Source organism: Vulpes vulpes, chromosome 4, assembly GCF_048418805.1.
Source record: "Vulpes vulpes isolate BD-2025 chromosome 4, VulVul3, whole genome shotgun sequence".
In the NCBI taxonomy this organism is placed as follows: Eukaryota; Metazoa; Chordata; class Mammalia; order Carnivora; family Canidae; genus Vulpes; species Vulpes vulpes.
Window position 1 is genome coordinate 146,935,716 of NC_132783.1, and position 15,329 is coordinate 146,951,044.

Here is a 15,329-nt window from a genome sequence, read left to right on the forward strand (position 1 = left end):
TTTGTAGTTTTCTATATATAGTGTCATGGTGTCCATTTCTTGTAGGTTGTCCTATTGGCATATAGTTTCTGATGTGCCATCAAGCCCTCTTGTCTCCACCGTTTCTGTCTGTCAGAACCCTGCGTTCACCCTGCCTGTGTCCGAGTTTTGTTTTGTTTTGTTTTTTTTCTTTTTATCTCGGACAAGTGACTGAGTTTCAAACCTCCAAGTTTTAGGGGCTGCCCTGGGGGAGACCCGTGCTCCTCCCGCCCGGGAGGGTCTCCTCCCACTTCTGGCCTTTGCTGGCCCGGCCCAGGGACGCGGCCCCGTGACCGCACAGGGGTTTGCAGTTTGTGGCCACACAGGGCAGACAGCTGGCCCTAGTCCCGCGGCCCTCGGCCGGGGTCCCCGCTCCTGGGCCTGGGAACCGTTGGCGCCACCGTCCTTGGGACCCCGGGGACCCTGAGCCCACCCTGTCGCTCCAGGGGCCGCCCCCCACTTCGCCTCCCGAGCACCGTCGAGGCCGGCGTGTCCCCCCCTCTAGCAGACTTCTGGAAGTTCTGACTTTGTGCTCTGCTGCTTCTAATAGTGTGCGTAGACCCGTCAGCTGGCTCCCTGCCCCTGTGGGATCCGGGGCTGTGTCTCCCCCAGACCGACTGACTGATTTTCTTTTTAAGATTTTATTTTTCTGTCATCTCTACACCCACATGGGGCTTGAACTCTCCGCCCCAAGAACAAGAGTCGCGTGTTCTTACCAACCACCCCAACCACCCCGAGAGCGGCCAGGCTCCCTTTGATTGATTGACAGGTAGTAACTGAAGCCGACGTGCTGCCTGTGTCGTGTCAGGGCAGAAACTGAGCCCCGGCGTCGAGGTGCGGTGGAGTCATTGGGACCTTGGTCGATGTTAAAGAAAGCGGAGCCTCCCCGGGAGCCCCGGGAGCCCAGGGAGCGGGGCCCACACACGTGACAAGTTGGCCGTTTCCTTGACCAGGAGTCATTGGGCTGGCTGCCGATTTATTTGAGTTGCTATTCGACGGCGAAGGTCGTTCTAGGATGGGGACACAGCGAGAACGTTCTGGGTTCTTGCGGGTTCGGAGGTAGCTAAAGCTCCCCCGTCGTGGACTCGATGTCCCAGCTGGGTGCAGAGATAGGCGAGCCAGCAAAGAGATGAGAAACATGGCCCTGGGGTGCCTGGCCGGCCTGGTCGGGGGACCTTGATGTCAGGACTGTGAGCTGGAACTCCGTGTTGGGTGTAGAGAGGACATAAACGTAAAACCTTTAACAAATAATAAATGGATGAACTAAGACAGCGTGACGTGGAAGGGGAGTGCTCGCTTCAGGACAAACCTCAGAGCGGCCCATGTCTAGCCTGCGACCTGTTCTTGATGGCCCCGCTCGCTCTCCCGGGCCCAGATGACGGGGTCCCCCACGAGGGACGGTCCCGCCCGAGTGGGAGTGGGCCTCCTTCCCCGTAAGGCCCGTGCCTCCCCTCGTTCTGCAGGACAGAAGAGCCGGGAAGGCACGAGCTCGGGGGGATCAGCATAAACCTCGGCGATGGTCCTTCCCGATCCCGGGAGCCAGAGCTCGGCCTCCTTTTGGGACCCGACGTCCTAAAGAAGCCCGTGTGGTCAGTGGCTCGGATGCAGGGCGGAGGCCGACGGAGAATCAGGAAGAGCAAAATGGGGCGGGGGGGAACCAGAAGCTGAAGGAGAGGGGGACAGCTGTCAGCATCGGGAGCCTTCGCGGGGACCCGGCGTCCTTTCCCAGGAGGGGCCCCCCTCTGTAGGGTGCTTCCCGCCGCCCCGCGCTCCCCGTGGGCGCCCGCAGGCGCATCCCCGGGCCTCCAGCGCCTCTGCAGCCGTGGTCTGGAGCGTCCTCCGTGTGTCCTACCGGGGACCCCAGCGTCACGTCTGTAACCGTCCGGCTGCTGTCTGACAACAGTCGGGGGATTCCGACGTTTGTTGGGTTTGGGGTGTGTGCCTGTCTGTCGCCGTGCCGCGATCTGATCCTCGGGCCGCGTCGTCCTGACGCCGAAACGGTTGAAGAAGCACCATCATTTCTGGTGCTGGCGCTGGGCGGCTAGCTGGGTTCTCCCGGCCGACCCGGGCCCCCTCGTGCCGTCCCGTGCCGTCCCGTGCCGTCCCGTCCCGCCGGGGGGTCAGCTGAGCTGGAAGGTCCGGCTCGGCCACATTCCCGTGGGTGGCAGCGGGTCCCCGCCGAGCGCCGGCCGCTTCTCTTCTCCCCGATGCCTCTCCAGCGGGGAGCCAGACCTCGGGGCCGCCCTGGGGGGAGCTCCTGAGGGGCCGGCTGCCCGTGGGGGGAGCCCTGGGGCTGCCTGTGTGTGTGTGTGTGTGTGGGAGTCGGGGTGGGGACGGGGCCGGGGTCCCTCGGTCCCCTGCGCTGCCTGCCCCCAGGCCGAGCCCCGCGCTCACCCAGCCCCTACTCTCCAGGGCGTGCAGGGTGCCCTCCACACTCTGGTGCGAGGGATCCAGCAGCACCGGGTGTGCACGCTGAGCCCGCCCGGTGAGGGTGGCCCAGGTGTGAGAGCTGCAAGGGCCTGCTGTCCTGACGTCCGCTCCGGGGCCACGCTGACCGCCCCGCGGGCCCTCTGTGCCCCAGGCGCACAGGCCCGGGGCGGGGAGGGGAGGAAGCGCCCCGGAGCCCGGGCAGCCCAGGCCCCCTGGACAGAGGGGGCACAGACCTCCCAGGGCGCTTAGCACAGACCCTGGTGACCTGAGGCTCCCCGGCTGTCACTCTGTCCCAGGCCCGTCCTGGCCGCGGGCGCAGGCTGAGTCGCAGTAGAGTCTGCGGGGTCCTGACCCTGGCGTCTGGCCGCCCCGGGAAGGCACGTGGGGACGTCAGCCGTGTGTGCCTGGCGGCGCCCCCGCAGGGGCTGGTCGGGGCCTTGGCGGCGCCCCCTCCTCCTCTCTGGGGGTGTCTCCGCACCCCGTGCACAGAGCTCCGGGAGACGCAGAAACGAGCCGGCCGTGCCCTCTCACACAACAACACTTTATTGAACTTGCAACAGCAAACAGGGGCTCAGAGCCGAGGGTGCGCGCCTTCCCCTGGGAGACCTTCCTGTCCTTAGAGGAAAGCGGGAATCCCACAGGGGTGCGGGTGCTGGAGTCCCCCGCCTGGGAGCCTGTGCGGACTCGACTCCGGGTGGGGGCGCGTGTCCTGAGGTCGGGGCGGTGAGAGGCGGTTCTGGGGGCGGCAGGGCTGACGTGGACCTGCGGCCCATGGGCTCCTGCGCTGGGTCCCCGCAGGGCAGCTGGACCCCGGCCTCGGGCCCCCTCGGGCCGGGTGACTGACTGCTGGAGCCCCAGCGCGTGGAGGAGCCTGCCTCCTGGTGTGGGTGTGGGTGGGGGTGGGGGTGGGGGTGTGGGTGGGGGTGTGGGTGGGGCCCACGGGCCTGCCCCCGCTGCCCTGCCCTGGGGTGTCCCGGGATCCCCAGGGCTGCCCTAGGTCAGCGACCTGGGTCTGTGGGGCACGCCCAGGGCCCAGGAGGCCACATCCTGCTGTGAGAGGGCTCGCTCGGCCCGGGGCCAGAACGCAGGCCTGGCCAGGGCCCCGGGGCGCTGGATCCCATTAGCGCTGGGCCTGGGGCAGGCGCTCGAGTCGCCCCTGCCCCCACAGAGCCCGGGGCCAGGCCAGCCCAGGTCCCTCTGGGTCAGGGGCTGGTGTCCCGTGCGGGCGGTGCCGCCCTCCGGGAGGCACAGCGAGACGAGGCAGGGCACGGTGACGGCGGGCCGGAGCCTCCGGGCCCCCGCCCTCACCGCCACGCTCTGCCCCCGAGGCCCGCGAGCATCGAGCTGCCCCGTGGACGCGGGGGGCAGAGGGTCCCGGGCCTGTGCGGGGCCTCGGGGCAGCGGGCTCAGCGCCGCCCTGGCTCTGCCCTGGCTGTGCCCGTCACTGCCCAGCGAGGGGCACGAGCTGCAGTGGCCGCGGGGCAGGAAGGGTGTCCTGGGCCCGACAGCGTCATCCCTAGGGGGCTGGGGGGACCGCGTGATGGGAGTCCCGGGGGTGCTCCAGGGCCCGGTCCGTCGCGGGGCCTCTGGGGTGGCCCAGGCAGGTGCCAAATGGAAGGAGACCCCGTTTTCTGTCTTGAAGCCCGCCGTGTCCCGGGGCCGCCTGCCTGCACCGCCTTGTTGCCCCGGGAGGGTGGGGAGGGAGTTCCACCGCCGGGGCTGGGGGGCAAGTTGGACGATGGCCTGGCCGGGAGGGGGTCCGGGCGGCTCAGGCCGGGCGGCTGGGCCCGGGGAGGCCGGCTCCTCCACCCTGGGCGGTGGCTCAGAGGCCGGAGAAGGGAGGAGAGGCCCGGGCGCCGGGGACACTGGCTCCAGGCCCAGGGGCCTCGTGGGGAACTCCTCAGGTCCCGCTGGAAAGAGGCCGACGGGGTCAGCGTCTCCAGCAGGCTGTGTGTCCCCCGCTGGGGGCCCCGGGGGTCCTCACGGCTCCCGCGTGACCCCCCCCCCCGGCCTGACCCTGTGCTCAGCCCCCCACACTGCTGCCCGGGCCCTGCAGTGGGTACCCGCCCGCCCAGCCCTGGCCTGGGGTCCCCGAGGCTGGAGCAGAAGAGGAGAGCCCCAGAGATGAGGACGGGGGCCCCGGGGGCTCTGTCCCCTGTGGGCGGCCCCAGCAGGCCGAGTCGGGAGGGGCCGGGGCCCTGAGCCCACCTGGCGGGGGCAGGTCGCACCGCATCCTGCGGAGCTGGGTCATGGAGGCCCGAAGGTGTCTCAGCACGGCCTCGTCCTCCAGGGCCCAGGGCTGGGCCAGAGAGTCCTGGAGGAACTCCCGGAGCCCTTCCAGGGGCAGCTTCAGGAGGCGCTCTGGGCGGTGGGCGAGAGTCAGACCCAGAGGGCCCCGCCCTGGGGCCCCCGGGGCCCCCAGGCCAGCGGCTGGGGTCCCGCTGTGCCCAGGAGCGCCGCGGGCAGTGCGCTGGCCGGGGTGGCCCCTGCCCGCTGCTCCACTCGGGGAGCCCCGCTGCACCCGCCTGCCCCGCCGTCCCCCCGCCCCAGGTCTGGGTGCTGCTCAGAGCCCAGGGTCACCGCCCCTGCCCCCCGCCCCCGGCACACCTGGGCTCCCGGGGGCTCACTTACTCCTGTGCACCTTGAGGATGGTATAGGCCATGGCCGTGAGCACCCTCTCCCCATCCAACACGTAGGCATCCCACAGCTTCAGGGTGAGCGAGAAGGGGGTCTAGGGGGACGGCGGGGTGGGAGGAGCGGCCTGAGCAGGGCCCCTGGGGGGCTCGGCTGGGGCTAGGCTAGGCCTGCCATCTGGCCCCCGGCTGCCTGCGACGAGGCCCCGCAGCGCCCCCCCCCCCGCCCCCCGCCCCCCGCCTCCCCGTGCGTGCCCTCCTCCCAGGGAGATCAGGGACTCCCGGCCGCTCCGGGTTCCGACCCCGGCCAGCACCTCCCGCACCCCTGGGGGCACAGACTCTGCCCGCACTTGACGACACCACGCCTCGAGAGGACCCCAGGCTGGCCGCCCGATGGGCCGAGGGCCCGTCCACACCCCGGGCTGACCCGGCCTCTCCCGGGGGAGCTGAGGCAGAGACGGGCCGCCCCCCGGGACCTCGTCCAGGGACCCTCTGGGCTTCTCCAGGACGGGCTGGGCTGCGAGCCTCAGCCTCAGCCTCAGGACCCCGGGGTCGGGCCTGGCTCGTCTGGAGGGTGGGGCTGAGCTGGGCCCTCCCCGGGGGCAGGGGGCAGGTCCGGGAGCGGGGGTCCCGGGGGGGGGGGGCCTCACCCGGCCGAGGAAGCACTGGAGAAACCATTTGGGGCTGTAGATGCCGGTGGACATCTGCTCCTCGTCCTGGCGGGAGGGCAGGGGGTGCTCAGGCCCCACGCCGCGGCCCCTGGAGCCGGGTGGACGCGCTCCCCACGGCCCAGCCCAGCCCCGAGGGCGCCCCCGGGCCCCAGGGGGAGGAATGTGACCCCAACTCTGGGCAGCTCGGAGGGAGGGCCATGCCCCCCACCCCCTGCCCCGGGCTCCGGGGACGGAGCCTCAGGAGCTCCCACTCGCCCCCACTCGCCATGTGCTTCCTCAGGTCCGGGAGAGCTCTTTGGAGGACCCGCTCGTGATGTCTCTGGAACCTGAGGAGCTTCGGGAAGCCCGGGACGAAGAAGCCTGAGAAGGCCCCAGGCCCCCACGGTCAGGGCCTCCTCCTGCACCAGGCGGGGTGGGGGGTGTCGGGGCAGGGGCCTCCCCGCCACGCCCTGACCCCCGTGTGCCCACCGCCCTCGGAGCCCTGGCTGGATCCGCTCTTCCCAGAGGGCAGGGCCTGCCTCCCAGGCCGGGGGCGCGGGGCCCGGGGACCCTCGTCCTCACAGAGACCCCGCGGGGCGTGGGCTGGGGGCTGAGGACCGGGCCCGGCTGACCCAGCACCCTCTCTCCTGCGGGGGCCGCCGCGGGGACAGGGGGGTCCCCAGCCCCGAGGGGCAGCGGGTGCAGGCCAAGGGGAGGGTGATGGGCGTGCACGGCCCTCTGCTGTGGGGCTTGGGAGTGAGGCTGGGGGCCCCCGGGAGGGGGAGACGCTGCCCCCTGGGCCCCGTGTGGCCGTGGGCTGGCAGGGGGGCCTGGGGGACAAGCCGGCAGCCCGGCGGGAGGCTGGGGGAGCAACGGGAGTGCGTGCCTGGCCTGCAGACGGTGGGGCGGGTGGCCGTGGCTCCGGGACCCCGAGGCCACCGGGGAGGCGGGGCCCTTGCCCGTGGGGGGGCGAGCTGGGGGGTCCCCGCCTGCCCCCCGGTGCAGCAGCCTGCAGGGAGGCCCTCCTGAGCTCCCCGGCGGGCCCCTACCGTGCATGGAGTGCCGGTCGCCCACCATCAGCTGGGCCAGCGCCCAGAAGGCGTCCTCCTCGGGCAGGAACATGAGGAGGACGGCCGCGATCTCGCTCATGCCCTGGCAGTAGCCCACCTCCTGCAAGAGCCAGAGCCCCACGGAGGGCGTGCGCCCCGAGGCCCCCTCTGAGCCCTCCCCGCGGGCGTCAGGCTCCCCCGGCTCCCTCCCAGCCCGGGCTCCCGGAGGGGGCTCCCAGAGGGCGGGGGAGCAGGTGAGGGCCACCCGGACCAGCTGGGGCGCGAGCACCCCGGGCCCCGCTACCGAGCCCTGCGGCCGCCGTGCCAGGACCCCCGTCCTCAGGCCAGCAGGAGGGGCCTCCGTGAGCTGTGCCAGGCTGTAGGGGACCCGCCAGGTCTGGAGACCCCCCAGAGGGCAGGTCGGCGGGGGGGTGGGGGGGCCTGACTGTGGCCCCTGGCAGGTCCCACGAGGGGAGCTGGGCCAGGACACCCCGCGGGGCCGGGGAGCGTGTGAGCTGGGGTCCTCGGGGACCCTTCTGGAATGCGCCGTGGAAGGGGGCGGCCTCCTGGGCGCCTCGGCCTCGTTCCCTTCGGGGGAGTGGGAGCCTTCCCCGCCCGGGCTCTCGTCGGTAGTGCCGTCTGTCAGGGTCCAGACCCGAGCTCTAGGACGGCCGCGGTGCACGCGGGGGCCCTGGGCAGCCCCGGCCCTCGGGCACGCAGGCCCTGCCTCCCCTGGGAGGTCTGCACCCCGCCCCCTGCCCGTCCCGGAGGAGAGAGACCCTCCCCGGCATCTCGGGGGCCGTGGAGCCGGGGCCATAACTGTGAGTCCCGCTGGTCACCACCACTCAGGACAAGGCCGCCCGCGGGGCAGGAGGCGGGGGCAGGGACACTCACCGTGTCGTACACCGAGTAGGCTGCCAGAACGCAGAACAGGGCTCGCTGCCTAGGAGGGGGGACAGCGGGGGGCTCTGCTCAGTCAGCCCCCGCCCAGCGAGGCCGCCGAGGTGCCGACACCGGCCCCGCAGGCCCCGCGGCCCGCAGGGCCCCTCCGCGGGGGCCGATCTCCGGGGTCAGGTCTGCGCACGGGGACAGGCGGCGACCTCACACGTGCAGCGTGCCGGGGGTTCAGTGCACCCTGGGGTGTCCGACGCCTCCGAGCGGCTCCCGCCGTGGGGTGTGCAGCTCCGGGCTCCCCCAGCGCCGCCAGCGCCCCGGGCCTCCAGCCCTGGAGCGGCCCCCCCCGACCCCCCCCGCATGCCCCCATGGGAGCCAGCGCTCCCCCTGCCCCGGTCCCCGCAGCCCCTGACGCCTCTCCTCCGCTGCCCTGGCCTGGCCCGGCCCGGCCCCGTGTCCCGGGAACACCACCAGCCCCACGTGACCCCTGCCCCGAGCCCACGCAGCCGGGGCATCCGTGGCCCTGAGCGCACCCCCAGGTCTTCCCAGGTGTCCCTGGGCTGGACTCTGTGGGGGGCACCCCGGGCCCGCCCATCCCAGAGCATCTCGGGGCTCCAGGTCTGAGCCGCCGTGAGGAGAGCAGGGAACGTCGTGCAGGTGTGACCCCGATACAGGCTGCGAACCCCTGGGGTCACTATCTGAGCACGGGGGGGTACGGGGTGCGGCCCCCTCAGCGCTGCCAGGAGCCGCCCGATGCCCCCCGCACGGCGGCCTGAGTCTGCACCCCGGCTCCGCGGCCCCCGGGCCCGGGCTGCTGGAGGCCGGCTCCCCCCGGGCCGGGGGTCACAGGTCAGCCTGACCCGGCCGCGCTCTGAGGGCCGCGGGGGCCCCGGGGGGCAGCAGGTTCCCTGCAGGGAGGAGCACCGAGTTCTCGTGGGGAGACGGTCCGAGCGGCCCGCCCGGGAAGCCCAGCCACCCATGCCTGGCGTCTCCCCAGCCCCGCCCCTGGCGCCCCTGCAGGTCACCCCTGGGGTCCCGGGCTCCCACACACCCCGCCCGCTGCACACACAGGTAGCTGCACCCTATGCTCCACCCACCTGCAAGCCCCTGTCGGGGGGCTCCCTGCCTTCCCCACCTCCCCGCGGCCCCTGGGGACTCTGCGGGACACCCGGGCTTCTGACGGGAGCAGGCCGTCCAGAGAACCCCAAGGTGGCCGGGGAGGCTGAGCATGTCCCACAGGGGGCAGCTGCACCGCGTCCTCGTGGGGGTGGGGTGGGGTGGCGGTGGGGGCGGGACCGATAGTGTAGGGGTGGGGGTCTGGGGTTGTGGGGGATGGTGTGGGGGGTGATGCAGGGGGATGGCGTGGGGGGCTGCGGACACAGGGCACCCCCTTCTCTAAGGTGCACACGGAGACGTCTACAGATAAAGGCGACCCCAGTCTGGGGTTTGCTGTGACCCCTGCCCCTGCCCCTGGGGCCCCGTGTGCTCCGCGCAGGGCCTGCCTGGACCGGGGCGGCGTCTGGGGGGGGGGGGGGGGGGGGGGGCGTCATGCCGTGTGTGCTCACCAAGTGCAAATTGTCTAAAACAAAATGCCCAGAATTCAAAAGTACATAAAGCACCGGAGGGTGGGTGTCACCCTGACCTGTCCGACCCTCGTCGGGTCCACGTGTCCCGGTCCAGCCGCGGCCATGCACCCTGGCCCCAGGTCCCCTTCGTGCCCCCCACGCCCCCACCCCGGCCCCCTGCTCTTCACGGGGCCGCCCCTCACCCCCTTGGGGTTCAGCTCAGACGGTGACCCCTGGAGGCCCCGTCCTGCGGCCTCCCCATCCCCGAGACCCTGGGGTTGGGGGCACGGGGGTCATCCCCAGCACCCTACCACGTGGCAGTGTGTTGTTTGCTGCCGTCGCTCCCCCCGGCCTCGGAGACCCCGTGTCCCCAGCACAGAAGCCCCCGGGCCTCTCCCAGGCCGGGCCCCCGACCCCCGAACCCCGCTGGCCCAGCAGCCTCACCCGACCCCGTAGCGGTCCCAGAACATGGTGTGACTGCGGAACGTGCGGTTGACGTCCAGGTCGATCTGCACGATGTCCCGGGAGGAGACCAGGGCCGCCTCCTTCATTGCCTGCGGGGAGACCCCGGGAGGAGGAGCCGGCGTCAGGGACACAGACCCCGACCTGTCAGCAGCTGCCGTCCTGGGCAGGGAGCCCCGGGGCCACCACGGGAGTGTGTCCTGCAGGAACCTCCACCCTTCCCCTGGGAGGCCGGGGACGGCGGGAGTGCCCACCGTGCCCGCGGGGCCTGCGTGAGGGCCTGTGCCCAGCTGTCGTGGGCGGGGAGGGGACTGAGGGTCAGCCCTGGACAGGGAGGGGACGTGGAGGATCAGCCCGGGTGGGGAGGGGACACGGGAGTTCAGCCCCGGGTGGGGAGGGGTCACGGAGGATCAGCCCTGGGCAGGGAGGGGACCGAGGGTCCACGGGGAGTAGACGGGTCGGGTCCCACCTGGTATTTCCCGGCATTGCTGGCCTTAACCTGGTCGACGTTCAGCAATCGCAGCCACACCTGTCCCCGCACCTGGGGCGGGACCCCCTTGTACACCCGGCGTCGCAGCTGCGGGGAGGAAGGCAGTGCTGGTGAGAGGGGCCCAGGGCGGCCCCTTGGAGCCCAGGGAACACGAGGCATCTAGAAGGTTCCGGCGTCGGCTCCAGGGTGTCTGCAGAGAGGCTGGGTCTCCCTGGATCTGGGCCCCCCCCCTCCCCCGTCCCCCGCGAGGAGCAGGGACCCTGGCCCCGACCTGACGCTCCCCCACCGCCGTCCCGGGGCCTGGGGAGGGAGGCCCGGGCACCCAGCAGACTCTCCCCAGGCAGGGGGCTCCCCCGAGGACGGGGCAGGAGGACACTGAGGGCGGCCCCCCAGCCCCGTCGGGACGGAGAGCCCTCGGGGGCACCCAGCGCCCCACCTTCTCGCTGGGGAGGTAGTGGTCCCATCGCTTGAGCATTTTTATCCATTTGTCCGCGCGCCGGGTCTCCTGGCGGAGTTTCTGGGAGAGGACAGGCGGGGGCCGCAGGTGAGGCTCCCGCCGCGGGAGGTGGGCGCTCGGGCCGCGTCCAGTGCCCCGCGGGACCCGGAGGAGCCAGGAAGGCACAGGGCCCCCCGCGGACCGCGGCTCCGGGTCTCGGGTGCGTTCCCGGCGGCCCGTGCAGCGCTGGGACGGGGGACTGGGGAGACGCCCGGGGATGTCCTGGGGGACGCGGTGCAGACAGCTGGCCCCAGCTCCCCCCCACGTCCTGCCCGGGGCCCAGGACGGGCTCTCACCTTGGCCTCGCGGGGGCTGGGGTCGGGCAGCTCCCTGTCCCTGGAAGGCAGGAGACGCAGAGCCCTGAGGCCCCGGCCCCACAGCCACACACACACACACACACACACACACACACACACACACACACACACACACACACCCCGTCTGCACCCAGCGTCCTGGGGAGGGCAGGGCTCCCCCGGGGAGGGCAGGGGCTGCCAGCGGCCTGAGGGCGGGCGGGGGCGGCGTCTGGGGGGTCTGAGGAGGGTGTTTGCCGGTGGTGGGCTGGGCGGGGACCCCTCGGCGCCCCCAGGGGGTGATTTGCCCCCCTCCTCGATGGACCAGCCCGAGAGCTGTCAGCGTGGCCCGGGTGCCCCGTGACCGTCCCGCTGAGGTCCCCCCGCCTCCCCAGGGCCTGACTGCCCAGCGTCCAGCCGGCCTCCCCCTGCCCCCTGGCCGTCCCCCTGCTGTCCCCGGGCTCCCCTCTCTGCTGTCCCCTCTGCCACCCTGGCCCATTTCACCTCCCGTCCTGTCGGAGCCCCTGAGCACGACCACCCCTGAGCCATCCCAGCAGACACTGGGCCGTGAGCAGGGCCGAGGGGGCCCCACCTGGGGTCTCCAGCGTCCGTCAGGTTCTCGTGGGGCTGTTGACCCATCAGCCTCGTCCCCTGCGACCTAGGCCACTGGGCTGTCCCCTCCCTCCTTCCCGCCCAGGGCAGCCCCCTCCTCCTCTTGCCTCCTCCTGCCTGGTCGGGGCCTCCCTCTGCGGCCCCCCCCCCCTCCCCGCGCTGGCCTGGTCCCCGGCATCCACCTGCAGCCCCGCAAAAGCCTTCGGGTGTGGGCGAGAGCACCCCTGCGGACTCGGCCCAGACCAGGCCGTCCCCCTACGGAGAGCACGCCCCGGCCCCAGAGCCCCTCACGGGCGGGATCCCCTGCTGAAGGGACTGGACACCCCACCCCACCACCACCCCCGGATGCAGCAGGCTGACACCTGGGCCTGCCCAAAGCAGGCGTGGGGGCCCCTCCTCTGAGTGTCCAGGGGCCTCCCCCGGGCCCAGCTCCCTTCCTGCCCACGTCCCGGGTCGGCCTCCGGGGTGTCTCAGCTGCAACCCAGCGCAGACATGGCCCTCAGAGGGCTCCAGGGGACCAGGTCCCGACCTGGGGGCGGGGGGGTCAGCCTCCAGAGAGGTGTTCCTGCCAAGGCCACCCGCCCTGGGATGGATGAGGGGTGTCCAGGGGACTCACTGCAGAAAGCCCTGGTGGTCGGCGACCTTGCACAGTGACAGGTCCTGCGGAGACCCTGCTTGGGGCGCCTGCAACAGAGGGGGCTCCGTGGTGGGGACCGATCAGAGCAGGGGAGTGGGGACAGAGACAGGAGGGAGCAGAAGGGCTCCTCCCTCCCCTGGATCCTGAGGGAGCGCCGACCCTCTGAGATTGGCCGGGCGCCAGAGTGGGCGCAGCCTGGCAGCCTCCCCTGCTTCTGTCTATCAGTGACGATCCCCCCCTGGGCCTCACCCGGACCCGGCGACTGTGGTCCCCACCTGGGCCTCACTTGACCTGGTGACTCTGATCCCTACCTGGCCCTCACCCAGGCCTGGTGACTCTAGTCCCCAACTGGGCTTCACCCAGGTGACTCTGGTCTCCACCTGAGCCTCATGTGGATCTGCGACTGTGGTCCCCACCTTGGCCTCACCTGAACCTGGTGACTCTGGTCCCCACCTGGGCTCACCTGGACCTGGTAGCTGTGGTCTTCATCTGGACCTGGTGACTCTGGTCCCCACCCGGGCCTCACCTGTACCTGGTGCCTGGGCTCCTCCGCTACCAATGACGAGGATCCAGGATGGACCCTTAGTTGCTACTGACACCGGGACCATCCCCAGGGTCTCACTTGTTCCTGGTGACTGTGGTCCTTGCCTGGGCTGACCTGGCTCATCCTTGGCTCTGATCCCGTCTTGAGCCTCACCTGCTCCTGCAGGTACGGTCCCCCCTGTCGTGGGTGTGTAGTGTCTATGGTCCCTTCTGGGCCTCACCTGATGGTACTGGGCCACGATATTGGCCCTTTGCAAGGCCAGCAGGGTCTCCGGGTCCTCCTGCATCGTGCTGCAATCCAAACACATCCAAGGATGACGGCGCGTGAGAACCTTCCGAGGACACATGCGTCCGGGTGCTCCCCGTGGGCGGGCGCCCCTCTGTCTGACCGGAGCCGGAGACAACCCCGTAGCCCCGAGGGGCACAGGCATCACACACGGGCCCTCGCTGCCTGTCTGTCTGTCCGTCGCCCACCGACAGTCCACCTTCCCAGCCACTGTCCCAGGGCACGCCGTCACGCTGGGGTCACAGAGCGCTCCCACCCCGGTATCAGGAGCACACGGGCGGGGGACCCAGGGGCTCCGGGGAACTGCCCACCTGATGCTCGGGGGTGACGTCTCCCAGCCCGGGGCCGGCGCAGAGATGGTGGTGGGTGGGCCGGCCAGCGAGTGTCCCTGCGGGCTTGGGGGGGGGGGGGGGCGGGAATGGAAGGTTTCTCCGAGATTCCACAAGCACACGACCAAGGGGAGAAAGCGACGGACTGGACTTCATCAAAATTAAAACCTGATGCCAGCAAGAGTGCGACCGAACTCCCCACCCTGAGGGCAGCGATGTGTGAATAGCCTGAGGGGGGCCCTGGGGGAGCACGAGGGACTCCACGTTCTTTGGAGCCTGAAGAGCAAGCCTGCTCACGGGCCAGGGGGACCCAGCGGGCACAGGGCGGGATGGGGGGGTGACAGTCACCCCTGTCGGGGTCCATGCGTCTAGGACAGGCTGGAAAGGTCATGGCTTGGGTGCCTGCACAGCAGAGGGCTTACAGGGGAGCGGGGGTCCCGGGGGAGCTGCCTGAGTTCCGACTGCAGCCTCCTTCCCTGGACGGGGGCAGCAGGGTGGCCGCTCTCACCCCGTGGGGCTGTGGAAGGGCTGTGGGAGCTGCTCACGGTCATCGCATGGGGGTCGGGGTGTTGTGGACCCCAGCGCGGGAGGCCTGTGCCCCCACCCGGATCCACAGGCCCCACTGTGGCCCGCGGGGATCAGGGATCAGCTGCCACTCACCTGTGACCTGTCGCTGTGTGGGCGCCTCCTCTTTATGCACTGGGGTACTGGGGAGTGTGGGAGGGTGGGGGTACTGGGGAGAGTGGGAGGGTGGGGGTACTGGGGAGAGTGGGAGTAGCGGGGTACTGGGGAGAGTGGGAGGGTGGGGGTACTGGGGAGAGTGGGAGGGTGGGGGTACTGGGGAGAGTGGGAGGGTGGGGGTACTGGGGAGAGTGGGAGTAGCGGGGTACTGGGGAGAGTGGGAGCGTGGGGGTACTGAGGAGAGACGAGTCCTGGGCTACTGGGGAGAGCAGGAGAGTCGGGTCGCTGCGAGCCAGATCCGGAGCACCGGTGCCTCCGAAGGTCTGCGGACGCAGAGTGGGCACCAGGCAGCGGTGGAACCCGGGGGCACCACAGTTCCGCCCAGAGCGGGGTCCCGCATCATCACTGTGGGCAGGCGGGGTCCAATCAGCACTCAGCCCTCACCCTGGTGGCCGAGGGTCCCGGGGGAGGGTCCTGTCCCCACGCCGGGCGGGAAGGCGATGCAGGCAGCCTCCCGCATCCTCAGTTCCCATCCTCGGGCCCTGCAGGCCTCCCGCCCTTCAAGGCAGACTGGGGGTCACAGATGCCCCCCCCCGCCCCCCAGGGTTCACAGCGTGGGGTTGCAGTTAGGAGCATTTGAGGGGCTCCTGGGTGGTTCCGTCCGTCGGTTCCACGTCGACTCTTGAGTTTGGCTCAAGCCAGGATCTCCAGGTTGTGGCGTGGAGCCTCGGGTGGGGCTCGGTCTCCGGTGGGTGAGGAGTCCGCTCCAGGTTCCCCCTGTCCCTCCGCCCCTGCCCCCCGCACCGTCTCCCAAGTACATCTTCTAAACATTAACATGAAGACACGTGAGCATCTGGATCCCCTCTGCAGAGGCACCTTCGTGTGCGTCACGACCGTGTAAATGCCTTTCACGGACCCACCGGGATTCCCACCGGAAACCCCTTTTCCTTGGTATCTGTTGAAGTGCCGTCGACACCCAAGGGGACAGTAGTTTCAGGGCTACAGCTGGCGACTTGACAATTCTGTGCCTCGCTCAGCTCTCCCCGCGAGAAGCGGCGTCACCGTCTGTCCCCGTACCGAGTTGTCCCCACGGTCCTGACTCTATTGCCAGGCCGTACTTTCTAAATTTCCGGGATTCCTTTATTTAGAACCACACGCTTGTAGCTTTCCCTATTTGTTCATCCACGTTGCCCACCTGCCCCCCGCGGCCCCTCTGATCACTCAGCACGATCCATCCCGTTAACCAGAGAAAGGACATGGG

The 15,329-nt window shown here is 70.8% G+C and overlaps 1 protein-coding gene across 1 annotated transcript in view; it reads right to left on the minus strand.

Annotated features, from left to right (window-relative positions):
* Positions 1–3,368: 3,368 nt before the first annotated feature.
* Positions 3,369–15,329, minus strand: part of LOC140598764 (uncharacterized) — a 37,469-nt gene continuing 25,508 nt past the window's right edge. Inside the window, exons 12-18 of the mRNA XM_072757299.1 lie at positions 7,675–7,723; positions 6,781–7,012; positions 6,018–6,112; positions 5,732–5,797; positions 5,080–5,179; positions 4,657–4,809; positions 3,369–4,358 (exon numbers count right to left, since the gene is read on the minus strand). Of these exons, the coding sequence (XP_072613400.1) occupies positions 3,442–4,358; positions 4,657–4,809; positions 5,080–5,179; positions 5,732–5,797; positions 6,018–6,112; positions 6,781–7,012; positions 7,675–7,723 (1,612 nt within the window). The 3' untranslated portion in view covers positions 3,369–3,441. The remainder of the gene's footprint in view (positions 4,359–4,656; positions 4,810–5,079; positions 5,180–5,731; positions 5,798–6,017; positions 6,113–6,780; positions 7,013–7,674; positions 7,724–15,329) is intronic.